At 39.2% G+C, this 27727-nt stretch overlaps 2 protein-coding genes across 3 annotated transcripts in view; one reads left to right on the forward strand and one right to left on the reverse strand.

Annotated features, from left to right (window-relative positions):
- sh3pxd2b (SH3 and PX domains 2B) overlaps positions 1-3773 on the forward strand; it is a 39818-nt gene extending 36045 nt beyond the window's left edge. For both annotated transcript variants that reach the window (XM_062433250.1, XM_062433251.1), the window contains 2 exons: positions 18-143; positions 315-3773. In XM_062433250.1, coding sequence (XP_062289234.1) covers positions 18-143; positions 315-1817 — 1629 coding nt within the window. In that variant the 3' untranslated portion in view covers positions 1818-3773. The remainder of the gene's footprint in view (positions 1-17; positions 144-314) is intronic.
- Positions 3774-5630: 1857 nt separating this feature from the next.
- The window catches only part of stk10 (serine/threonine kinase 10), a 36308-nt gene continuing 14211 nt past the window's right edge, over positions 5631-27727 (reverse strand). Inside the window, exons 3-20 of the mRNA XM_062432961.1 lie at positions 24757-24805; positions 23906-24055; positions 21300-21372; positions 19396-19590; positions 18854-18935; positions 14892-15026; positions 12342-12680; positions 11841-12236; positions 9202-9326; positions 8206-8329; positions 7722-7901; positions 7439-7531; positions 7098-7227; positions 6823-6947; positions 6535-6723; positions 6326-6451; positions 6079-6192; positions 5631-5969 (exon numbers count right to left, since the gene is read on the reverse strand). Coding sequence (XP_062288945.1) covers positions 5829-5969; positions 6079-6192; positions 6326-6451; positions 6535-6723; positions 6823-6947; positions 7098-7227; positions 7439-7531; positions 7722-7901; positions 8206-8329; positions 9202-9326; positions 11841-12236; positions 12342-12680; positions 14892-15026; positions 18854-18935; positions 19396-19590; positions 21300-21372; positions 23906-24055; positions 24757-24805 — 2766 coding nt within the window. The 3' untranslated portion in view covers positions 5631-5828. The remainder of the gene's footprint in view (positions 5970-6078; positions 6193-6325; positions 6452-6534; positions 6724-6822; positions 6948-7097; positions 7228-7438; positions 7532-7721; positions 7902-8205; positions 8330-9201; positions 9327-11840; positions 12237-12341; positions 12681-14891; positions 15027-18853; positions 18936-19395; positions 19591-21299; positions 21373-23905; positions 24056-24756; positions 24806-27727) is intronic.

Raw genomic sequence — 27727 nt, forward strand, 5'->3', positions numbered from 1 at the left:
CTCTATCACATCCACAGCCACGTGGTGCAAACCTTCCCAAGCCGCCCATTCCTCCTCAGGTTGAGGAAGAGTTCTACACTATAGCAGACTTCCAGACCACCATCCCTGATGGAATCAGCTTCCAGGCTGGAATCAAAGTGGAGGTGAGTCAAGCACTTCCTAAAATTGTATTACAAAAGTGTGAAAAAACATTTTAGTGCAACATATGGCTTGAATAAAGGCTATTTTAAAATTTTCATCTATTTGATTATTTTGATGGTCATGGAGTGATATAGTAAAATTAACTGACTTTTTTTTATTTTTAAACCTACCAGGTGATTGAGAAGAATGGAAGTGGTTGGTGGTACATCCAGATAGATGAAAAAGAAGGCTGGGCCCCTGCCACATTTATTGACAAGTACAAGAAGACTAGTAATGCCCTACGACCTAATTTCCTTGCCCCTCTTCCCAATGAGATGGAAGATGGTGGTTCTTCAAATGACAACTGGTCCAAGCCTTTACCAGATGAGCCAACTACAGCCTCTGAGTCCTGTGCGAGGCCTAAGCTGAGAGATTGGAAAGCCGGTGCCAAGGGGTCCTTCCCTGGGCCATTACCTCCAGCCCCAGCTGCCCCTCCAGTCGAGGAGAAACCAGCTCTGCCACCTCGAAGGGAGTCAATAAATAAGAGCTTTGAATTGGAGGTAGCAGAGAAACCAAGACCAGATCATTCCAAGCCTTTGCCCCCAAAGCCCCCAGCTCCTGGGGTCATCATGCCACTGGTTCCACCTAAGGCAGCACCTCCCTTAAAATCAGACAAACCACAAGAGACCAAGAAAGAAGACAAAAGCAAAGCTCTTCACCTTCGGAATGAGATGGGTCTTGAATGTGGTCACAAGGTCTCTGCTAAAGAGGTGAAGAAGTTTAATCTGAAACCTGTACCTAAACAGCCACCAAAACCCAAATCAGAAGACAAATCAGAGGAGAAACCAGAAGCGGCTGGCCCAGCTACGTTTATGAAGCCCAAGCCAGTGATTCGACCTAAACCTGTCCCAGCTGCCAAGCCAGATTCCCCAGCAGAGAACAAACTCGACATCACCAACCTGAGAAGCAAGCTGAGGCCGTCAAAACCTGCTGATCTTGGCTCTGCATCAGCAGAGGTGAACGACAGCTCGGCAGCAGTAAATAGTTCCCACCCCAGTTCACCCCCTAGCTCTCCCCCCATCCACATCCCTTCTCTCAATAATGGCAAATACTGTGACGAACCAAAATTCCCCCCAAAACACATGAATGGTCATAGCCAGGACAGCTCATCACCCCCTGGGAAACCAGCAGTGCCTCCCCACAAGGAACCTCCTCAGAGACCCCCCAGCATTGTTCCAAAGAGACCTCCTCCTCCAAAGAAGACAGACCCATCCAGCCCGACTGAGCTCAAAGCTCCACCTGCCCTAAAAGAAGCCCAGGACATGCCCAAAATTGGACCACCCCCACTAAGCAGACCCCCTCCCCCTAAACCCAAAGGGCTTGTGGCACCACCTCCAAACAAAGAGAAAGAAGAGTCCAAGGTTAATAGAATCCCGATTCCTCCCAAACCCCAGTTGAAGAGCGAGAAGCCCGGCCCACCAAAGGACAAGCTTCCACCTTTACTCAAGGAGTCCAGTAAGGATGAGCTGTATTTGGCTGTGGCGGACTTTGAAGGGGATGATCCAACATCCAGCTTCAAGGTGGGTACAATGTTTGAGGTGCTGGAAAAAAACAGCAGTGGCTGGTGGTTCTGTAAAAATGTAGGACAAGAAGTCGAGGGCTGGATCCCCTCGAATTACTTGAACAAAAAACCGTAAGCAGTGAATGTGCTCTTAAAGTCATCGCCATTTGAACAAATAAACTAGGGATTTAAATCAACAAAATATCACTACTTTGTAGCTAATTAGCATTTTTTATTTATAGGTACCTTTTTTTTATTGACACATTTTGTTATGTATCATTTTGATGAGGATATTCTACCGAAACTGAACCAGCAATAACACATGACCTTGTTGGGTCTTGTGATGTTTACTTTATGTTTTTATCTAAATATTACATGAAATCTTAGGTGGATTCATTGCCACATGCTAGTCACAGCCTGTGTTAGTCTTGCCATCAGATAGGCTAGATGGTAGAACAGCAGTAGATGCATCTCCACCCATGCCTTCTATGATACGGTGCCTAAATATTATATGCAAAGTGCTTAATATACCATATGCAACTGTAGATGTAGTCCCTGTTGGAATCTCAAAAAAGTAGAAATCAAAAATCTCTGTCAAGGGAGACTACACCAGATGTTCAAACCCTGTCAGTCTTTTCACAGTAGTAAAAGAAAAGATAAAAAAGAAAAAGAAAAAAGTAAAATCCCGTAGACAGAGAGACTGCACATGAACTCACTGGGGGAGTTCAATGACTACATCTGGGCTTCAAGTGCTAGAAGCAATTACTACAAGAGATGTCTTTGCCAAGTAGAAGTGCTGTTTGTTATACTATAAACATGCCTATTAGTTTTTTGTGCTATTGTAATGCTTTTTCTTCTTTTTACTACATAATTAATGTTGCAGTGACTTGTGACAGATGTGCACTTTTACAGTAATTTCAGATGATGTAAGGTTAAGGTTTGCACATGCTGAAGGATTGGGAAGAATGCCGCAGTGCATTTAATTTCTTAGTTTTACTGGTCATTGTATTGGCAATGCTCTTTTTTTATACTCACTGTAACAAATATCAATAAAGTGTAAAGATGAGGCTACAGCAAGCCTTAAGAATTCTCTGTAAAAGTATCTTATCTTATCATATTATCACACACCCAAAAGAGAGAATTGTGAAATGTGACTTGTCGAGCACATCTGCATATCTGTACCAGACGTCTGACCAAGCATAAGAAATTGGAGATCTACAGTGATATGTGCAATGATTTACAGTATTGTAAGTGTACAGTCTGTTCATAACCGAAGTTTGGTGCTCAAATAACAACAAAGTATGTATAAAAAATGTTTTACATTAATGCTTGACTGGTATCAAGCATGGTCAGTATGTCAAAGTATTTTTTATTGTACAGTAATGAGAGGCATATCTTAACTGTTGTCACTTTTCTTTGATGGTCCACCTGTTAGGTATTTTAATGCTGTACTGATGAAGAGATTAGAAAGAAAGAGGACTGAGAAGGAATTTGGTTGGTTGATTTCTGCGAATTTGCTAATGAGAGCAAATAAAGAGGGTTTTTTTTCTGTCAAGAGATAAATTAAAATAAGTTCTGAAAAGTATATTAAACAGCTTGTCCAGAACTGGTTTAATATGCATCTTTAAATTCTTAGGTTAAAGTAAATAAGCAACATTTGAAAATAAAAATGTTTGTTAATGGTTCTGGAGACAATCAGACAAAGCTACAAGCTGTAACAATGATTCTGTTCTGCTTCTAGTTGCTATAATGTTATACCACCGTTTACCCGTTTTATACAGAAGTGACAGTAAATGAAAGATTAAATACACCGGAAATGGTATTGTTCAGAAATAACATGTGGCTAAAAGACAGTAAGGTACAGTACAGTAAAAGGAACATTGTATGGGTTCATGGTGTCATCATTTCAGTATTGTAATCTATGTACTTATTTGCTATGTGTTTTTCATTACATTGTGTCTCCTTTTACTTAAAATCAATAAAAGTTTCTGATTTTTCAGTTCAGCTGTCATTGTGTCTGAAATATTTCAAAAATCAATTGAAAAAATATTTTCTGCTGTAATGGTTTATGGATTTCATCTCTTCCTGGCTTTTGGAGAATTGAAATCATTATCAGTACTCCCAAATCAAATTGTATCAACTGGTAAAGCCTTATTTATTATTATTATTTTTTTTAAATCTGCATTAATCAAGGTTTTAATAGCTAATTTAACAATTTTGCTCAGAGTAATATAACCATTATTTATTTATTCATGTTTTTAGGTGGGCTGCAAATGTAGTGTTTTTTCTGGTTGTTGCAAGTACTTGAATGAAACTTAACTGTGGCATACAGGTCACTGTCTTTTTGCCTTTTCTTCAAGCTCCTGCTCTTCTCTGTATAATGGATGACTTTGCCGCTGCCTCTTATCCAAATCTTGTGCCATCATAATCAGAATTACTTTATTCTTCATAGCATGATTTGTGCTTTGATGGTGTCATTAGATACCATTATTATAAAGGCTCTGCAACAATCCAGTAATTAGAAATCTGCTTTTATTAGTTATGTACAACAGTGGTTCCTTCTGATACAGTTTCATTCACACTCACAAGCCCTCCATACAAATATTGTCATGTAAACTGAGGCAGAGAGGAAGACATAGAGGGAGCCATTAAACGTGACTGAAAATAGTTTTTTTTACAATAAATTTAAATACTTTTGAGATAGTGTGTGAGAAGGAGAGAGGCATTAAGCTGTACCTGATTGCTGACCTGATTCAATATACATTAGCAGGCCAAACTTGTTTAAAATAATAAAGAAAAAAACAAACAAAAACAAAACACTTTCTCTCACTCAACAAGGCAACAAGTTCCACAGCTGCAAACTTTAGGTTTCAGAGGAAGATTAAACATCTAGAGGCATCTTACAGCAGACTGAATTGTTGCACTCCCTTAAAAATGATAGAGTTATCATTGTGATAATCCAAAATCAGATAATTATAAATCAATTTTAAATGAAACGCCTAAATTATTACTGACAAACATAAAGTCCTTATAAGTTCTTTGCTTAGCCAAAGTATGAAACTAACTTTCAGGCACTCTGGAATTAAACTCTTCATATTATTCTCCCTCTCAGTGCAAAAGAAGGCAAAGTTTGAGAAAAAAGAAAACCTCTTTTAAGCTTTGCAAAGACATACATGTAATATTGCACTTCGGTTAGCAGGCAGTTCATTCACTGCACATTTTTGAACAATTATACACTTAATACATTTTTTGAATTCAGATTTAAATCCCCTGTCTAACATCCTTCAAAGAACACAACAGTATTTTGCTTTGGCTTTGTCAGTTCCCATCCAGTGTGACTGATTTTACAGTAAAAATACAACACAAAAAAGATAATAATATGTGAATAACAATTACTCTCTTCCCTTGTCTGTTAAAATCTAATTTCTAAGTAATCATTTAAAAGAAATTATTAAATTCGAGTAACTTTGGATTTAGCCATCCCCCATCATATCAAATACACAAAACAATAGACACATCCTTCATGCCGTTGATTTTGTTTAAAAAAAAACATTAAGTTAACATTTACAGTGATGAATCTGGATTTTAGGTTATTCTTACCCAGCAGAAATAAATAATGGCTGACTTTGGCAACTCTATGACATATATTGACTCATGAACAAAAAAGTGAGCTAAGACATACAGAAATGGGGAAAAAAGTAAGTAAATAATTACATTTTGGGTGTATTTTTTGGTCATATTTTGTAAGACAGCACTGAAAATTTGAGGGTAAACAAAAAGTGCTTGGTCACTGGCTCACCAGCGTTCATAGAAACAATCGCTCTTCCTCCTCTTTCAGAGGGAAATTCCCTCGCTGGGTGCTTTGGACAACAAATTAGTTTGGTGTATGAGCAATATGATGCAGACTTGAACAGAAAAGGGAAACTAAAAAAGAGCAGATACTATGCACAAGAAAAATGCTTAGAAGTTAAAACATAAATATTCACTAAAACATTAAATGAATCTAATGGAGGGAAATCATGCTGCCATTAAGCAACTAAAAACAGAGGCAGCAGGCAATTGTAATGCCTATGGGTGTGTGAGTGTGTGTATGGTTATGTGTTGGGTGCTAACAGTAGCCTGGAGAAATTGTACAGCATCAGTTTTATTATGTGGTGGAAGACTCTGGGTAAGGCACGAACTTGGAGAGTTTGGTGGGAGAACTGGGGTTAGGGCAATCAGAAATCTCACTCATCCTGAAGAAAGCCTCCTGCTCCTTTTTCTTCATGTTTAGCTCCTCTTCAAGGGCCTATAGGAGGGTTAAAGGAGAAAGAGACCAACATTTGAAGTAGACAATAAGGGGGGAAATGTGTAAGCAAAGAGAGAAAATGTAAAAGGATTTGAAAGTAAACAAGTACCTTCTTTCTGGGTTTCAGCTGATCCCTCCAGTCCTTCATCAGCTGGTTGTGTTGTTCATCCAACTGCTTGAGCCTCTGGGTCTCATTCTCAACCAACAGGTGGCATTTTTCATTCTGAAGCACAACATTCAGCCATTTTTAACAAATACAGGCTAATTAATGTTATTCATATTAGCTGCAGTCTTGTAGACTTGTGTTAACACCCCAGTGGAATGACAAACATACGATGACATTTAGGATTATTCACCTGTAGCTGCTGCAGATCTCTGATATTGCTTTCACACTGACCAATCATCTCCCTCATCTGGTTCTCGTGTTTCTGCTGCTGATGCAGCCTCTCTGCCTTCTGCCTCTTATCCTCCTGCTGTGAAAACTGGAGAAAGACACAAAGGCAATGAATGACTAAATAATTAACTGAATGCTTAAATATGCTGTAAGAAAACTCCTCCCCCCCACCTGTTTTATCTTCTCTCTGTCCTCTGAAGCGCTTCCTGTCGAGTTGATGCGAAGGCTTTTCTTAAACATGGCCATGCGGGTTTTGGCCTCACCACGCTGAATCTTGGGTAGCCGGTTCTTCTCCTGCTGCTGCCGGGCTTTCAGAATCTCAATCATCCGCTGGTTGTAACACTGCATCTGTTCTTGCTCCTGTAGAGCAGAGAAAAAAGACAAAATGTCACACCCGTGTCATATTTAGTCAAGGAATATGAATAAAAGTTAAACAGTGGGATCCATTGATTTATTTACCTTCTCATGTTTCTTGAGAAGCTGATGCCTCTGGAGAAAGTACTGGTCTTTCAGCTGCTGCTTCAATAACTGGTGTCTCTCATAAAGGTTCTTCTCCTCCATGTCCCAAACTGTAGCTTCACGCTCTGATCAATGAAAAAAATGATAAAGTTATTAAAAGATTTGTCTGGAACGCAATGTCAAAATTGCACAACTTCAATATCCAAGGGTGGGCTCAAAACAACAGAGCTTGGAGGTTATTTTATCAGGTGCTGTGTCTGGTTTGAATTACCTACCTCGTATAAGGTGGTGCTTCTTGTCAAGACATATCCTCTCTGTCTCTGCAATCTCTCTCTTGTTGTTGGAGGTGATTCTCTTCAGTGTGGTGTCAAGGTGGTTCTTCTGACCTGCCAAGAATTTATCTTCCTAAAACACAGAGAAGAGAAAGACATGGAGGGAAACTGTCATTACCCCACTGAAGGACAACAAGCTCTTTTTTTTTTTTTTTTTATATCACAGTAATGGTTAATGAGCCTTAACAAAAAGCAGAATAAAATATGTTGTTTTTCTACCTGGCTCAACATAAGAATGCACTAAAATACCATGAGTCCAACTGACTGTTGCCCAAACCACTTACCTCTCTAATCTTCATGTCTTGGAAATTATGCATCCCCTGCTTCAAAGATTCTTTCCGCTGACTTCTGGGCAGCTTATCAACAGATTGTTTCACCTAAACAAAGATAGGAAGGCACATTTTAGTGGCACACAACTTAAAAGTAGACAAACCGGTAAGCGAGCAATCTTTGACCTATTATTATTTCTTTGTCCACATCCTGTTGTGATTTAACCAGACATGAAGAAGCAAAAGCAAGGCAATTGGAAAGGTGAGTAATTTCATGCACACATTATCTCAAATGTACCTCTTTTTTCTTGTGTTTTAACTGATCCTGGAACTTGTGGTGGTCGCGTTCCTGCTGTACTTTGATGCGTTTAGTCTCATCTCTGAGTTTAACATTGTGGTCTGCCTCCATCTTCTCAATAGTCTGCTTCTGGTGCTTCTCAAGGTTCTCTAGCTCTATGTCGTAGTGCTTCTTCTTGGCCTGGGACAAAATAACACACAGTGTGGGCTTAAGATAAGATAAAAATAACTATTTTCATGTTAAAAAAACTGAATGTGTATCAGAAAAGTAAAAAAATTTATTCCTGTGACCTAAAAATGATATACAATAAAATAAACTACCAAAAGAAACAAAAAAACAGCATCACATACCACAGTTTTCAAAATGATCATAGAGTAGAGACAATAGCTTTCTAAAACTAAAATCTTCATAACTGTAGAAGTTATTGTGTTGCATTATAAGCACCTAATTAAGTGGCGAGTGTGTGTGTATGGCTGTGACTTACATGCATCTCCTGGTCAAAACGCCTCTGCATTTGTTCTCTCTGGGACTCGAGTTTGGTGTTTAGAACAGCCTGAGCACGGTGCTCTTCTTTCTGCATCAAACGGAGCTCACGCAGCTCCTGACGTCTTAACATACAAAAAAACACACGTTATTAGTATTTACAAATTCAAATATAGTTTAACAACTTCTTAAATGTATATACTTTGTACTAATATGTAATACTGTTACTATGTATCAACTCAATCATCAAGTCTCAACTGAAATCACAATTTTAGAAGAAAAAGGGGAAATGTTTTATTTTCCATATTTGATTTCTCAGTCAGCAGAAGAACAGAGAAACAAGCTCTGGACAAACTGTTTTGGTAGCAATGCTGTTGAAGAATTACGGCTACAGCATGTAAACTGGCCAAAATGACATTAATCCAATAATGAAACAAATAGATATAACAGATATGTAAGCTATAGCAGAAACACAAACATGCATTTCAAATGTATTTCAATTGGACTCAAAAGGAAACAACTGTATTGCTTTGTAAACAAACAAAAAAAATAAAAAAATAAACCTGTCTGTGGTCATAGATGCAATGTCTTAATTCTACCACTAGATGGCATGAGTAATGCACCAGGAATTCCCTGGGGTTTCAACAGCAGTCCAGTGTATTTAAGACTGCCATACCTATACTAAGCGATTTTAAAAACATATGCATATTAAGTCATTTCTGTCAGCGGGCAACAATAATAATACTGTATGGATCCATACCTTTGGGTTTTCCTACATCAAAAAAACAGCTAATCTATTTTTCACCATTATCCAAAATGTTTTTTTTTTCTTTCAAACTATAAACCAAATGTATCTTTTTCCTTAACGGTTTGGAAATTTGACTTTAATTTCAAGTTGCTTAAACCCAAAATAGCAAGATGACTTAAACAGTATTTGAAGCAACATGCAACAGGCCACTTATTACTCGTACTCAATGTGTGTCCTGTAGAGACATACCTCAAGAATCTCATTTCCTCATCCTTCTTCTCATCATCCCTGATGATCTTGGAGGTAGTCACGCTCACCTGCACACCATCAACAACAAACTTCCTAGTCCGCTTCAGAGTCTTACTTGAAAAGTCCTGACGGGAGGACAAAGAGGGACAAAAAGGGAGGATATTAGATGAATTCTGACCTCAGAAGTCAAATCTTAGATTGCACTTTCATACATGCATCACAATATTGTTTGTGTTTGAGAGTAAACATTGAAACTCTGCCATGAAGTTGTTCAATTAGTCAGAGAGACATGTTGGGAGTTTATGAGTATCAAGGTGGAGCCAGGAAATGAATCATGACAGCTCACTGTGTCACAAAGATAATCCGTATTTTGTACAATTAAGGAGGAAGGAGAGGTAGCTGTGTGTGTGTGTGTGTGTGTGTGTGTGTGTGTGTGTGTGTGTGTGTGTGTGTGTGTGTGTGTGTGTGTGTGTGCTGAAAAGGGCATTAATAGTCCTGTCAATCAGGTTTTACTGTAACAAGCAGTGAAATGCTCTGTCACTGTAGTGGTGAGCACCATGCAGGAAGTAACCCTGTTGAACGACAAAACCACATCATCACTAAATACTGAACAATGTGACTTGGCTTCTCAAACCCCTGACGAAAAGGTTGGACAAACACATACTTTATCTAAATTTAGTTGATTGTGAAACTACTACAACCAGTTGAAAATGTTGCCAGTTCCTGAAACAGTCACAATGAGAGCAGTCTATTTCTGACCACGACAGATCTGTGACCTTTTTTTGTTTTTTTTACAAACTCTTGAATTGAATGTTTGAGTTATGGAGGAAGACAGCATGGACTAGTTAAACCATGTCAAAAGACATCATAACATATGTATTACATCAAATATTCAAAATGAGTCAGTGGGTGACCCCTCCTTATTGTTGAACATTATTATGACTAACTAAGCGCGTGTTGCTGAATGGTTACATGTCCAATGTCCCCTATCTAAATCAGCTTTAGCGACAATATTTACAAAACTGATAGGGCAGGGTTTACATGGCAAACAGTGGGTGGCTCAAACCTTGGATGTCGTCATTTCCTGTTTTATAAATAGTTTATTTATAAAGGAGAGGAGAAGAGAGCAGAGCAGAACAGAGCAGAGCAGAGCATAGGAGAGCAGAGGAGAGGAGAGGAGAGGAGACCAGAGGAGAAGAGAAGAGAGGAGAGGAGAAGAGAGGAGAGGAGAGGAGAGGAGAGGAGAGGAGAGACACTAGTTTGGACTAAAGGGAAGCTCCTCTCAAGGCAGAGCGGGATTTAATTTGTGCGAACTGCTGTCAACTTCGACAAAGCTTCCTCATGAACCCAATACAGCTGAGCAAACAGATCTCATGTGGGTCTATGTGAGGCTACCGTCAGGGGTGACAGCTGCTTGATGCTACTTGTGTGCTGTTGTGCCCTGTTGATTCCCTTTGTGCTCAACCCACACATTTACAACAGCAATAAATCAATGTAGTTGTGTGTTTGAGTGTGTTATTAAGTATGCTGTGTTCAGAGGGCATTCGGATCATTCTGTACAGTAGCTCACCATGTGTCATTCACAAAATCACACACTTACACAGCTCTCTTGTGCACACACACACATATAAATTAACTCAAGCACATCTCCTTGTGCACGCTGGATGCTCTTAATCATAAACTGTACACTTGTGCAGAAACACACTCTCACAAATGCAACATACAAAAACAGAAAGAGTGAAAGACTGTTAATACGTCTGCATGTCCTCTTGCCCAACAAACAAAGATCGCCCATTCACTCTCACTCTCTCAGTCGCTTGCTGAATAATCTGTTCTGGAAAAACTTAACATACCGCAAACACTCATCGCACAGTCAATAGGATTTCAATCATGGTCAGTCCATAAGCCTCCAGAAGCAACTGAGAGACAATGAGCTGCATAGAAACTTCCATTCACAGTAGTGAATACTGAACTGTGCCCACACAAAGGCCACATTGGTTCCAATGAATGGAAAATGTCACATATTTTGCTTCAGAAAGGCTTGGTGTCTAATGATAAAGTGGTTTGTGTCTTCTCTTCCTCACTGGGATTGTCACACAAAAAGTACAAATCTGGTGGACTTTTTTTCAAACCAACTAAATTATCTGAAAACTGCATTGCCACAAACTTTTCTCCCAACATTAGACAATTTGGATATAAATAATGGTAATCTACTGATTAATGCTGAGTGTGAGTGTCTGCATTAATTCTAACCAGTTCAAAAGGAAATAAAATGTTTTCATATCACATAAACAGCAATAAACAGTTACAATCAGTGTAATGCGTGGGGAAAGCAGAATCTTCTGTCTGAGATGGTAAACACCCACACCCCAAAACACAACACAATGCAGTTTCAGTTCCACTGTGGGTGTTGAGAAATAGTTTTCCTAAGCGGGTGTTTTCCTACAGAGCAGAGATCTGCCTCTGCACCTCTTTTACACCTCAATGCTGCTCTATTTAACATTATAGTCGTGTTCTGCTGTAACACTCTTACTTCTATTAATATCCCATTATGTAAAGCTATCAACAACATGGCATTTAAGTGATAAGACTGAAGGGACAGGTCAGGGTGCTTACTAGGTAGAGAAAGTTTTGCTCACCCTTGCAGACATGGAGATGTTTTCCCTGTTGATTGACATGTCCATGCTCTCTGACGCCATGCTCCCTGAATAAGAGTACCGTTTGTTGATTATCCCTCCGTTGATATAAGGTGAGACAGTCTCAGCATTTCCTCCTGTCGATGCCCGCTTTGGGGTGCCCGTGGTTACACTATCATTCAGCCCAGAACGTGGTGTCGGTACTGGGGTTGGAGCAGAAGATGGCTCAGGGGTGGGTGTCGAAGGGACTGGAGTTGGTACGTCTCCGTTAGTCATAACGTTGCTCTTTTCCTCGGTTATCTGGATCTTGGGCATGATGATGATGTCAATATTTTCCTCAGATGTCTCAGGTTTGGGGAGAGATGGTGGCTGTTCTGTCTCCGGGGTCTCCACAGAAACCTGGAAAATTCATTTTAGAATTAGTATCATAAAATCTTTGGATACACTACAATTAAAATGATTAAATAAAAAAATAAAAATAAAAAATAAAATTTCAAAGATTACCTTTTCCTCCTCAGATGTGGGGGTACTCTTCCCATCCTCAATGCCCGAGTCTGAGCTGGAAGTCTTGGTTAAGGCGTCACTCTCAGATTTCTCTGACTCAAGAATGTCTTCATTGGGCAGCTTGTCTCCCAGGTCCACCTGGTCTTTTGGAGGGAGATTCTGCCGTGGTAGGGGAATAGGGACCACCATGTCGGGTTCTGGCTGCCCCTCTGACTCGGCTCCCTTCCTGGGTAAAGGCATTGGTGTGGTTGGGGAGGGTGTTGTGGGGCTTGGTGTGCCCAGAGATTGGTCTCCTTCCAAACTGGTCTGACTGGTCTGGCATGGTTCCTTACTGGGAGACTAAAGAAATGAGGAGGAGAGAGAAGAGTATGGTTATCCACTGATAGCATTTGCTGTTTTCAGGTTTTAAGTTACTGGTGGTCTCCTAAATGTTAATGTTTTCAACCTTCCTGCAAGTTGGTTTTAGCCCAAATGCTAATGGACAAAGTACGTCAGGCTTCCCATCTTCAGGGAAGTACCATTAACCTTTGGTTTAGCAAGAATGCAGTCATCCCTTGCTCTACAAACATAATCCTGGCCAAGATGCCTATCTAATCAGAAATAAGTGCACTAATAATGACAGGAGGTGTAAGGTCTGTGTAAATCATGGTTGACAACCAAGGACAGAGAGTTATTTCTGGCATCACAACCAATAATCTTGTTTGATTCTTGTTCATCGTTCAGCAAAATGAAGCATGTGCATTTTATTTATTTCAATAACCTTGATTTAACTAAAAGGAAAAAAAAGCAATTTGTCCAGGCGAGAGGATATAAACATAAAACAGATAAGACAAAATAATGTTACAAGGCCAGAATTAAATAAAACCCTGGATCAAAATTTCCTATATTTTAATAATATAAAACATCAGAAACCAGAGTAGGAATAATCTCTGCAGCAATTATATAGTGTCAGAGAAAAAGGCCATTTTCTCAATTTGCAATCTAACTGCAGAAGCTTCCAGACATGGGAGTTATATGGTCTGTAATTATAAACACCACTGAAGATGTCATTTCAGGACTATGTGCACAGCTATCTGTCAGACTGAGCAATTCGGTTTCTTGAAATACTTCTGCTCTGTCTCCCAGCAGGGGTAAACAGAGCCATCAAACATCTTTATGATCAGGTGCAGCTTCGAGCTTTTCTATCGTTTCAGCAAACATCTTTATTTCGCTGTGTACGATATATAGGAAGAGATAAACAGTTGGGTAACTGCTTGGCTGGTCTCCAGGGTCTTATAGCTGTACTGCATGTGTCAAAATGTTGCTCTGTGCCCTTGTTGGAAGAGACAAGGAAACAACTGAAATGAGTTATAGTTAGCCAGGGACTAAGGAGGAAAGTATGATGCTTTGACTAAGTCAGCCATTTACAAAGTACTGTAGCAATTAATCTTATTTCATGATAAATTCAACATTTTATGTTTAAAAATCTCATTGTCTGATAGCAGTTCCTGGACAAACTAGACACTGAATCCAAAGTCTAGAATGTTTGATCAATAAGATGACTGGAAAGGACAAAGGCAAAGGCAAAACAAACTGACAATAAATAAAATAAAAAAAATCAAGGATGTATAAACTAACCCTCAAACTACACTGTAACTACACTGGGGCAAAGTTATTCACCTCAATAAACTGGAAAGTAATCACACTAACTTGTTGGCATTAAAGGAGGAAGACATAAGTGGGCAAGAATCCATCTTCATGGAGAGAAAAACATCCACACAAGCTCAACACAATTGTATCGTCATAGTTTCCTGTTAGCAAGAGTATTTCAAGGATCCTCTGTAGTTGTGGGCCACTGGCGTACAGTAAACTCTCTTTGTTTATTTAAGGGCCAGAGTATAGCAGCAGAACAATGTACAACCTTAAATTATTTACTCCTTCAGGGGTTGTGAGACGACAGCTTTTCAATACAGGAGCGAGGCCGAAGGCAGCGCCTAAATTTAACCGTGTGTGGGTGTGGGTGAATGCCAGTATTCCGGTTTCTGTTCCTTTGTTTGTTCTGAGGGCTGGAAACTGCACTTTTACGCTATGTCACTTTCTGATTTCATAGCCTTCTAAGGATTTATGAATGGCTTCTGCAGAATGGAACTTTAGCAGAAAGGCTGTGTTTACCGAAAAATGCTGTTAAAAAGGGGTCAACAAGTGTGGGCTTCATAAGTGGAAAGTTATGTCAGAAGGTGTGTGCTGTTTGGGGCATAGGTGCATACACAGGTAAGTGGATGCTTGCTTATTTTTCAACTTAATTATAAAACCTCTTTTCCAACTTCCAGCTCTAGACTGCAACGCAAGAAGAAAAAGTTCTGAAAATGACACACGACGTTCAAAGCAGATTATGATCACTGTACTGTTACTGTCCTAAACCTTCTGAATGCTAATTATGTGTGCTCTTAAAACCCATCGCCAAACAGCAAGAAGATCTTTCAGAAAAAGCTACTGGAAGAACATAGATTGCCCACTCAGAGAGCGAAGAAAATGAAGGGATGGAAAAGAGAGAAGATCCAGGTTTGGTACCGCAGTGAGCTCGATGGCGTCGTCTTCCTCTCCTTCCTCTCTATTGTCCTCTATTTCCTCCATGACCTCAGCTTTGGCCTCGGCCACCAGCTCCCGCAGCGGACGGTTAGACGTCTGTGATTTCACAAAAGGGTGCTGTGGACACAAGAAACAAGAGGAGAGATGAGATGTTAAGGCTAACCCATCAGTCAAACATATTGTGCAGAGTGATCACTGCTTAAATGGAAAGGCACATTTCTCACAAAGAAGGAAAAAAATTAAAAATTCTGGTGAAAAATATAGTTGCAGTCAAATACATTAGTTTTCCTGAGGGGCAGCGAAAGACGAGAAGCACAACAACAAGGCAACAGGGGACTTTCACTGGAGAGGAAACTCTATCTGCCACCTGTCAGTTCCTGAACAGCTACAAGAATTGTGGCTCAATACAATACAGTTCTCCTTGTTAATGGCACACTGATGCAACAATGTTGAATGTAACATCATACCCTTAAAATAGCAAGCCACCTCGAGCTCTACAGCATCCAAAGATAAAATGTGTGTTTTCCTAAAGTGCAAACAAGGCATTAATAAGCTGAGTGCAAAGAGAATAAAAAGCTAAATTAAAAGTTGAGTGCAGCAGAGATAAAAGGCTGACCATCTATTATTCAGATGCTTTGCACTGCTGTGTAATTTAATTGGAACAGCTGACAAAGGGGAAAGGCTACAAGTGGGGCTGGACCATGAAGTGTGTATGTGTGTGCACGATTGCTGCGTGGGATCACAGTTGTGTGCATGCATGGTCTTGTCCTTGTGGAGTACATTAGGCTTCAGATTCTAACTTTTCCGATGACAAACAGCAGTCAGCTATTGTCTAATGAGTCAGGTAGTGAACGTGTTGACTACCATCTAATCGTTTAGTACTGAACACCACATTGGAAAGATGAATTGTTTAGATAAGGACATTGCTGCCCATTCAGTCCCATCTTATGGTCCAAATGTTCTTAAGGTCCAAGCTATTCTTCCATTCAACTTTTAAACTGATTGTGAGCAATTCCACTACTCCAATAAGCCATTTTCATAGTTCAAGCTTATAAAAAATGGTCCTGCAGAACATTGCACTATTACAAAATGATTCATCAACAAAAAACAGTATGGAAACACATTCATGAGATCTATGAAACATATTAGATTAGCCTAATTCTAATAGCTACATACCACTTTGATATATCATAATCATTTTATGATTTCAACTCAAACTCAGCAAGTGGTGCAGAAGAGGGCCACAAACAAACAAACAAACACACAGACACATGAGTTTAACTGAAATTCCTCCAACAACCACACAGCAACTTCCTGAGTACACACTAACAGACTGAGAGATCAGCCATGAGCTTGTTAAAACCATAAAAACATGTGGTGTTGACTGGGATGAGCAAATAGTTGGGACTTTGATTTGCAGCTACACTGAATGTGCCAGAAAAATTCCTTTTGAGTCTGTGATGCTTAGAGAAGGGTGTGGCAGATGTGCTAGTGTTGCCGTGGGTGGTAAATAAATAAGTGCAGTGCATAGACAATCTACTCTTGCACTAGATCCACCAAAAAAGTGAAAATAAAGTGAGTACTAAAAAGTTAGTTATAGTAGTTAACATCTGAAATTTAACCTAAAGCTATTTATTGTTACAAGTGAAGGCAAATTGAAGGGAAAAAAGCCAATCAGTGTAGTATTCCTGCCCTGTTAAATCTAGCTATGTTGTTTTACTGCCATAATGGATCAAGATGTGGATCAGTGGAGCTTATGTCCTCTCTTTTAGGTGTTACGTTGCCTCAGACCCAGTGAGGCTGGAGAATTTCAAGTCTTATTACATGCATGGCTGGGTGTGAAATGGTTAAATGTGAACAGTATGGCCCAATAGGGAACCAGAACAGACAGGGGGCTGCATGAAGGCAGAGTTACCTGTGTAGCAATGACAGCACCTTCTGTCTTTGTAAGGGCCTGATTAGAGTTTTAAACCTGGAGAGAGGTTGTTGTTTTTGTTTTTTCCCCTTCGCTTCCTCAAAAGGGCGGTTTGGAGGTTAAGACTTGTTTTTAGGGGAAAGGTTATAATTAGGTTTATGTTAAGGTTCGGGTAACAGTTAGGGTTAAGCATGTAGTAATTTTTGGCAACATAAATAAAACTAATTTGGCTTTTATTTGCCCAAATTTTCACATACATTTCTCTCACATATCTGCCTCTACTTACAGCATTGAGAAGTTACTTTTAAATAACAAGGTAATGCTCCATGAGTAAAATTCAACCTCATTCAGATTGTGGCTGTAAACTCAAAGATGAATATCTCAAAACTGGGACAAATTAAACCAAAACAATCATGCATGGTTAGATACCACTAGATGTTTTCTTGTGATTTTGGTAAACAGCCCCATTGATGTTATACTTAGGCTCAAATTAAGGTCAAGGTGAGGGTCAGATTTAGGCATGTAATCATGATGGCTAAGGTTAGGGTGTGTGTGTGTGTGTGTGTGTGTGTGTGTGTGTGTGTGCATGTCAGTGTTGCAAATCATCTACAAAGCTCTGGCTTCAAGACAAGCTAGCCAAATAATGACCCAATAACCAGGCAATGATCAAAAACAGAAAAAGTATAAACACGCAGAAACATGAATGGGAGTGATGCCAAAAAAAAAAAAAAAATCCTGACCATGAGAAACTATGTGGGAGAAGCTATATTCAGTATACTGAGCACAAGTCATCCAGATGGTCTCCTGCCAGCCACGCAGACAAAGTGACTGATACTGTGTCATGTTGTTTTGTATACATTCCTTACAACCACACATGTGGGGAGGACAGAGAAAGAAAGAGGGTTGTAGATGTTCCCTCTACTCTTTTAAAAGCTACAGTAAGACAAAGACTTTGTGAAACTTTGTTCTTTTATTTTCTCTGCCAAATATACAAATATATATCAATACAGCCACAGATCAGCACCCTAACTCCAGACACTCATCATTATTTTCCTGTTAATTTACTGCATCTGTTTTCCCTATCAATATGCTCCCAATGAATAACTGCATTACAAAATCTGACTGATAAAACTTGCCCCACACACCAACAGATACATCATCTGACATCTACTGTACAGAAGAATTTCATCCCATCATTGCAAAACTATCTCCAGTAAAAGCAACTTGACAGCCGATAGGATCAGCACGCATGATAAACATCTAAAACTTTCAGCACAGCACCAAAAACCGGACCACACCCGTCTCTTTCCCCCCCACTGGAGAGCACATGCAGAATTCCCAGCGGGCCTGGGTCTAGGATTTTCATCTCTCCCTCTCTCTAATTGGCCAGAGGTGGCGAGCTCAGGGTGATTCAGACATACTATTGGCTGAGAGTGGGAATGTAAATAGCTGGCATTCCCTCAGCTGTGGGATACAGACAGGAAACTGTGGCTATGAATTTTAATAGACACTCTCTTGTGCTTTAATCCACACCCTGTTCCCTTTTCTTCTGCTTCTTGCTTGAGATTCTGGTTCCTCATCCTCAGACATTAGTGAGTCCTTTCCTGCTAGAGTCACTAGCCTGAATCTATGTATATTTACTGTATGAAGGGGATTGCAATAATAAGAAAAATAACTTTGTGAGATATTGAAAGTGATGATAAAAAAGTTTAAACTTCTATTAAATGTCCTAAACTAAAGAATGTCCTTAACTTTTTCACTGTTTCTACTCTTTCTCCATTTCTTGCCAACTCCTGTACTTTTTCTCTTCTTCCCAGACTCACATGTCCCCCAAAAGGCCACCACTCACTCCCCTGGCATAGATCACTCCTTTCAGGTCTTAAAATAGAAGATTAAAAGGCTCCATATATGTGTGTTGGTGCGAGATAAGGGCAGAGCGAGGACAATGTTCCGTCATATTTCAAAGTGCAGCGTTGTATAATATAATATTATCCGCTAGGTTATAATTGCACATTGCATCAGGACCTACCTCCATGAGCTGTGCTGCAGTCGGACGGGCTTCTGGGTTTTTATCCAAAGCTTTCCTCAGGAAATCTTTAAATTCTTGTGACCTTTGGGAAACAAGAAAAAAAAAAGCATGAATCAAAAACAACAGAAATGAAGGTACACATTGATACATGTGGATCGTCTTTGTGCACAGCTGTGTTTCGTAATACAGAGAGAGGAGTCATGGTTCAACACTTGGAGAAGTCCTGCCTCTCTCACAGTTGTTGCTGTAGTTTTAAAAGGGCCAATATAGTGCTCAGGTGGAGATGGGGAGGACAGTGTGATATATCAATTGTCTACAATAGATTACAGGACAGTGAGTGTGCAAAAATGTGGAAATTGCATGAAATTAAATGACCTGGTGCAATATAGATGGAAAGATCCGATCCCCTGTTGACTCCAAACTTCAATAGTTGAAGATGGACTACGTTTTTATCTCCACTTACAAAAATTGTCTGCTTTCTCTTCTCAGTTTGCACATGTCACTTGATTCACTTGAATTTTAAAACATACAGTAGCTCTCACCATTTGTGTGGCTGCTCCAGGTGGGGGGGGTCTGACTTGGCGATCTTCAGCAGCACCCTCATGGGGTTGAGCTCATGGTGAGGAGGTTCAATCTGGGCGAGCTCAATCAGAGTGATTCCTAGAGACCAGATGTCAGCCTTGTAGTCATACGGAGCATCCTTCATCGTTTCACACATGACCACCTCTGGAGCCATCCTGAGAGTGAGATGAAACAAAGACTTAACACTTACAGGGATAACTACATAGTGTGGGACAATAAATCCTCAGTTAAAAAGGAATCTGAACACTAGCAAGACAGCTACACAGTATACTGTCATTAACAATATAATTAACATTTTTATGTAAATGCTGCAATATGCAGTATAATGTCATTTTCAGGTAAATTTCACATATATAGAAAATGTGTTTGCAAGAGAAAGATGAGAACATATGATCTCTGATAGAAATAAAAAGAGAAAGCTGTATTTAAAAGCACTGCCATCCTATGGTAGAATCATAAAATGGGACAACATCCTGGCTAAACATGTACAACCATTAAACCGTATGTCCAAGATCAAGTCTTTATAATCCTTCATGTATTTTCTCATTTTAAGTGAAAGTTATGTCATAATAACCTGACCCTGAGGAAAACTTGTAGTACTAAGCAGCAAGGGACAGCGCTAATAAGTACAGGTTTTAAGTATATAAGTATAATTATAAGTATATGCTATAAAAATCTGGTTTGTTGAGAAATCAGTGCTGATGGGATTCAATATGTTCTAATATAAAGATACACCTACTTCATCTCTGAGCAGTGTCAGCCAGTGACTAACTGATGATGACTGTAGCGAGATGAGAGTTTCCCCTCCCTGTTACTCATCATTTTTGCATGTGTCAACATCAAACACGCTTCTCATGTCGACTTGTGTTTACTGATAATTTGCAAAACTGCTCTCGTAACCCGAAACTAAATCTGTGCTCTTAGATTTACACAAGTGCAAAGGAAGTAATGTTTACACCTGGTTACCTGTTGACTTTGGTAATCAGCACTTTCAAAAGGAAAGATATATACCAATCCTGTCTGTAATATTCTTTTCAAGACTAATCAGTATTGTGCAACATAAGGGCAAAGACATGGGAGGGTATGACCGATAAATGTTAACCTGTTTTAGTCAATGGTTAACAGAGGGAATACCACTGCGGAACAAGGTTCACAGTGTAGATTTTCAGTCTGTTCAATTTTAAGTGAAGTGTGTGTGTGTGCGCACGTGTTCTGTGTGTACACAACATCATGGCTCTTTAAGTATTATGGAACTATTGTGGGTAAAAGGAAATCTTTTTTCAATGAGCAATAAACACTTTAAAGCTCAGATAGGGAGAGGTGAAATGTATACAGCCACAGAATTTTCTATATGGTTTATACAAAATGAATAAATCCTTCAAAATGCAATGATTAATTAATTGGCAAATATATTACATTTTAGTCATGTTTTAGGCAAATGTGCCAAAAAAATGCTGCTTTTAGCTTCTCAAAAGTGATGATTTAATTGTTTTCTTTATCATACATGATAGTTAACTAGATATACTTGGGGTTTGGACTGTTGGTCTTACAAAATAAGACATTCAAAGACGTAAACTTTGACTCTGGGAAATTATAACGGCATTTTCACAATTTTAGTTTTAGACAAAATGACTAATTAATTAATTGATGAAATAAAAGAATCAGCAGATTAATAGTTAATCATCAATTGCAGCCCTTATTCCAAATCAGTGAACAGGACTGTTTTAGGTATTTAATTCACTGAAATAAGCAAAACAGATATTCCCATCTGGTATTTTAGATTTAAATGGTTTTTCAACTCAGTTTCTGCAAAAACAAATCCCCTAAGCACATGCATTGTTCTTTCTCTGCATGTCTTACTCACCAGTATGGCGTCCCGATGAAAGAATCTCTTCTTTGTAGGGTCTTGGTGTTTTTTGCCGAAACGCCAAAATCAGCTAAAGAATTGAGAAGAGACAAAAGGATGACGTGAGATAGCTGGTAGGCTTTCCCCTGCAGCATTTCTCAGTTCAAAAACCTCAATGTTTTTCCCCCTTGTAGTAAACACATAGTTTGTAGATTGTAAAAATGTCCCGACATTGTAATGGGCACAGACACCAAAGTCATAATCTGTGAATTTATAGCAGTCCTGCTTCCCAAACAAGCTGCCCCCTACTTCCTGACCTGACCCTCAGATTACAGGGGTGTTGTTTTCATTTTGGCTGAAGGCATTTTTCTGTGAGTAAGAATATTTTGAGAGGCTGAGGTGTTTGGCAAAGGCTGTATGACTTTTACTCGCAAGGCAGCAGACTAACTGCTTCAATTACAAGCTGGCATGTTCTATTATAGGGATATAAGTGACTGTCTTTGTTTTGCAGACTACAATCCTCAACTTCCCAGTTAAAGGTATTGGACTGCTGCAGCCTAAACCTCTGCAGAAATAATTTTTACTTCTGACAAAGATACTAAATAGTGCTACTGCTTTTATATGGCATCAAATGAGAGTTTACACATCAGTGTCCTGAAGTTACTAAAAGGATATTCTGGTAAATCCATACTAATACAGGTTGACCCAATGAATGCAGAGGTCAAGTCAGCTTCAGTACATCTATAAAAACTGCTGGGTTTAACCCCATTACTGAATGTTCTCTGGAAGAATCACGAAGGATGTGTTTCTCAAAAAGCATTATCATGATTTTCCGCAAACTGTTCTAACCTACATATCTCAGATGAGATATTTGATAAAGAGCTGCAGACAACCAGCACAGATCCAACTGGTCAACAATTTATTTTACTTTTCCATGCTGGGTAGTGGAAAAACAAGTATACCAGCTTGACTGGAGTTGAGGCACAACATGACTACCCCCATAATGTTAGTGGAGCGAAGCTACGAAGTCGTGTGCTGTGCATGCAGCAGATGACCGTAAAAAGATATCCGTCACAAGCCGAAGTGGCTGGCGCTGGATTGGAAGCAGAGCATTCGGAATAGTGTGAAACCGGTGCTTTCGCTCAAAGGGATAACTTCTACATATATTTACCTGAACATTTGACACTGCAACATTATATAGATGACTGAAAATAAGGTAAAGGATCATAGGTCCCCTTTAAGTGGAAAGAAAGAAATAATCTAATCAATTATAAGCATTGATAACAATACAGCTCTGTTGCCTGATTTGCCTTAATACTAATCATTACCATAATAAGGTTTGTGTGTAGGAAGTCCTCTCAAAATTGGTCACATAGCAGAGTATAGCTAGAGATCAACAGTCTCTAAAGAGATTTATAAATATAATCCCAAGAAATGTATAACTGACTATGCCACATGAAGAGATGGTTAGATGACCCTGAACAACAGTTAATTGCTGCCTTGTCTGAATTTGCATGTTGTGAGATGTGTTTGGAGGCTGTAAATGAGTCAGTGTCACGACTTAATGACTTTAAAAAGGGCAACTCCCAGTGATTACATCAAACGATGGTGTTTTAGGGAGGAACGCAAGGCAATGAAAAGGTCTCTAACAAGAGGTCCAACTCAATGAATGAAGAGGCTGACAAACTGTCTTTTGAATAAGAAAAATAAAGAAACAGACAGCAATAAAATCATGAACCTACAACCAATTTAGAATCAAATTACACACAAACAAAATTGACCAAGCTATATTAGAGTTCACCCCAGTTAATGTAAGGCTTTGTCAAGAGATGTTTGTGATAAAACATTTTGCCACTGAATCAAATGACTCTCTCCAATAGGAAAAGGATTGTAAAAACAGTCAGTTCCAAAGACTTGATTGCTCTACTCATTGTTTTAGATCTAAGGATATAAATATCAGGTAGCTATTTAGAAAAATCAGCACGGCCTTAATCGACACACAAAACATGAAAAAGTACAGTAAGAAACATTTTCCCCTTTTCTGGAAAGCTATTCTTTAATCCAAAACATACTGGCCACTGGGTTGGATCCACAACTTCAGCTGTGCAATGTGAAGAATGTGGAGGACTCTTCAAAAAGCCAATACATGAAAATATGCTAAACTTCCCAGAATGCAGTTTTCCCACACAATGCTCACTTGTGATCCTCCTACTACACCACAGGAGGGGTACAGGGCCTCTAACTGTGTGTGCTCACGTGTGTCAGCAAGCGTGAAGGTATTCCTGTTTTAGTCAAATGTTATTGCTTTTTGTAAATTCAGTGCATGTACTGACACTGAGCATCACTTCCATGTTTCTAAGAAAAGTTGTACTGTATCAACCCTCAAAATGATAGGGTTTTTAAATGTGTAATTAATTGTGCATAGTACCACTAGTAACCTTTTCAATAATTAAAGCACAAACAAAATGTTGCATTAGGCTGTATTGTCTGCACAAATACAATGCAGAAAATATTATGTTACTTGAATTTAATTTAAATTATCTTAAAATGTCACTTTTGTATACTAAAGCATAAAAAAACTATGGTAAAACAATATTTATAAGCATAAATATTTAAAGCCTTACCTAGTTTGATGTCCCCTTCCAGCATGAGGAGGATGTTACCAGCCTTCAGGTCTCTGTGAATGATCTTCATGCTGTGGAGGTAGACCAGAGCCTCAAGCATCTGCCGACAAACCACCTTAATCTGCGGCTCTGTCAGTCCACGATCCAACTCTGATTAGTACGGGAGAGGCGGAGGAAAGAGACAGGAGATGGAGAGATTAAATACAGGGTATGGAAGAGGGCTGAGGTTGAAGGTGGGTCAGTAGAGAAAAGAGCGGAGGATGGAGGAGGTTCAAAAGCAAATATGCACATCCTGCACATTCCATATTTAGTGCACGTACAATCATAGCAAAACAAAGTCTTGAGGACTGATGTAGTGTGTGAACTCCTCCAGAGAAAACATTTAAAAGGTAAATCTGTGATATCAAGCCCCTCAGATAGTGTTGCTGGATAAGTAATCCCAGATCAGAAAAGCGTACACACATCGAAGCTAGTCCTACCCTGCAGACTTTATTCTACTGTGTCTGTGTTTGGTTAGCTGCAGTGGGGGTACAGACAGTTATGAGGATGTGGATTATCCAGTGAAAACAGACCAGGGGGATTTCCCACACCGGAGGACTTCACTATGTCTGACTTTCTAGAGCATCGAAGGCCCGATTAGTGAAGCTGCAGTACACGATGATCATCCAAGCAAAGGAAGATTTTTCCAAGAGAAGATAATCATAGCTTGACAGAACATCTTTGGCCCTTTTAATCACATCTCTACATTTCCTCAAAAGTCACAGCTGAAGGGACAGGTGTAAATCACAGAATTGCCATAGGGGTGGATGTCGACTTTCATGACAGGGAGGATAAGGAAAAGCGGGATTTACCTAGCATTGTGGCATCCACAGCACCTCCAGGGCAGAACTCGATCATGATCTGGAAAAAGAAGGGGAGGAAAGAAAAAGGTGAGATTCAACTTGAAAGTATAAACATACAATTGAAAGCTGCAATTTAGTTTTGCAGTGATTTATATGTAGCAACAGGAATATCACAACTTTTTTTTCTCCTACATCAGCACATGAACAACTACATTTTACACATGAAAGAGGCATCATTTAAAGATTCTATTGTATTATTCTAATATACAGATACCTGCTTATAAATTAATCACTTTTCTTGTTTAGACAAGCAGAAAAAAATGAATGACTTCATCAGATGGTCCTCAATGTAACCAAGTATCTCTGTCTTCATGTATTACGAGCCAGCACTGAATGTTATGTCATCACTACCTGCAAAGCTCTCCCTGCTCTACATCAGTCAAACACTCTTTGACATCTGTGGTGAAAGTATTAGAATACACACACTTTGCAAAGTGGACAGCTGGATTCAGACTAAAGTGTGTGATAAGACTGTCAGGTTGTTAACTCTACACACTCCCAAGGGCTCACTGCCAAATATATAATACCATATCAGCAGCGAAATAAAAATACAAAAAAAGAGGGAGACAGAGAAGAAAAAAAAAAACTCCCTAAATGGTTTCTTGTTGGCAACCTCCAACAATATGCTTTCATTTCCTAGCCCTACATAGTCAGTCTCATACACAACTGTCAGAAAAACCTCTCAATGTTTTATTCAAATGAAGTGGTACCATAAAAAAAAGAGAGGATATGATTTCCTCTGCAGAGAAGTTGAGCTGTGTTCACAAAACTGTGTGTGTACATGTGTAAATGTAGAATTGTCTGATATGCATAAATTAAATCAGTGATTCCAAATGACCAAAGATCAACCTTAGGCGGTTTGTGGCATACTTGCTGTGTGATGTCATTGCCATTTAAACATGGAGACCTGCTTGCTATGACAACAGTGTCAAAGCATCAACCTGGTACTGGATGGGGAGTGGAGTTTCAGTCCAGACAAAGCCGTGCACACACATACACACGCACGCACACACACAAGGAACAGATGAATATGAGTAAGTACGCATGCCTCTATGTACACAATCACATGAAGACACTTTGTGGAAAGCCCGAAAATGAGGAACGTCAATCTTGGCATGCTGCTCAAGGAAGAACAATATATTCATTTGTAATATTTGGATTGACAAACCCCATCAGCTTGTCATGTATTATCGAGGATGTTTGACTTTGTCATGATCTCTTTTAAAAAGACAGTTTAACATCTTATCTTTATTTCTAAAACGCAGACGGCGGAAAGACAGTCTAGTCTGCTTGTTAAATACTCGTCTGCTTCCAACTTGTATATCTCCTTACTGTATAAGATCTGCTCTTAGTTTATAACCACGTTTCCTGAACACACAGACATGATGACTAAAGCTCTGATAAAGAAACTGTAAAGTAAAGCAGTATATGTTTAACACTGAATATGTGTCTGTGAGTTTAACAACCAAAAACTTTAATCTTCATTATCTGTATGTTTATAACAAGTTTCAGTACAAACCACATCAAACCCTAACCCTCACACTCTTGTCGACCAGAGTGCTGAAAAGTAGATTTTTCAAATGTGAAATGCCCCACTCAATATGTAGCTTCTAACTATCGGCCAATATATCATCTGATTTTTTTATATTCCAAAATACCTACATCAGTATTGGCTGGGCTATAAATAAATAAATACCCCCATCTAAATTAAATTAAGTATGCTTCACTGGTAACATACTGTACTGCCCAACCTAAACAGCTGTACATCACACAACAAGTTTCAGAGGCAACTGGTTTGTGTTTTTGTCTGTGTCTCTGCAGCCGATTTGCTCTCCCGGCCTGAAAGAATTCTGGATGACGTGTTGTGCTGCGGTGAAGAATGTGCCCCAACTGGTCAAGCTACATGCAAAGCATACCCACAATGGGCTGAGCATTCATACAGACACAAGCCTTCCTCTCTCTGTTACTGTCACACACAGAAAAAGGAGACTTGGGCCCAAAATTCAGCCAAAGAAACACCCTGTTGTTTGGAGATGCCAGTGTTTCTGTTTTAATGTATTCATTTAATTTTTGACTAAAAGAGATTAATCTGAATTTGCCAAAAAAAAGCTGGTATTGTGCAAAGGCTTATAATAAATATCACCATATACAAATGCCTTTTTATTCCCTTTTGAGTCAAGCTGAAACAAGTTAGACACAGTCGTCAAGATCTAAAGAGCTTTAAAATAAACAGGGCAGGCTGTGCTGATGCTGCAGTGTTCCTCCAATTCACGGCTCGTGCTTTTACAGTGATTTCCCACCTCAGTTTGTCAGAAGGCCTAAAGAATGTAAAAGGCAGTTTGCCAACAAAGACCTGCTGCAATCGCAAATACAGAAAGGAATATAACCATATTAACCCTGAATCACACACAGACACACTGTTATACTTTCTCACTCATGAAGATGAGTAATGTTTCAGTGATCTGTGTTTTCTCTCTGGTGTATATGAGGTGGTGCCAACAAGGACAAAACACACTGACTTCCATTGAGGCAGAGCAGTGTCATGAAAGTCTTCTTGCAACCATAGCTGGTGCCATAATATGGACCCTATGCAAATAATGGTGAATGAATACAGTTAAAAAGATTGTATCCGTTCACTTCAGTACCTAAAATTACAACAAGAACCCAATGCTTTTTATCTTCCATTCAAAATAAAGACTGGGTGGCACACAACATACACGCACATTAACACAGAAATGAAAAACTCATAGCAAAACATTAGTAGCACTTTCCCACTATTGAGCTGAGGGCTTAGGTATTCAGGCATTAAACCTGTTGTCCTATTTGTAAGATCTCAGTGCTTTAAAAAGGGATTAAACCACAATATCTTAAATCTAGAATCGGTCTATATTCTTAATTTTAGTGTACATAAATTTGAGTT

This window comes from Scomber scombrus, chromosome 14, assembly GCF_963691925.1.
Source record: "Scomber scombrus chromosome 14, fScoSco1.1, whole genome shotgun sequence".
NCBI lineage: Eukaryota > Metazoa > Chordata > Actinopteri > Scombriformes > Scombridae > Scomber > Scomber scombrus.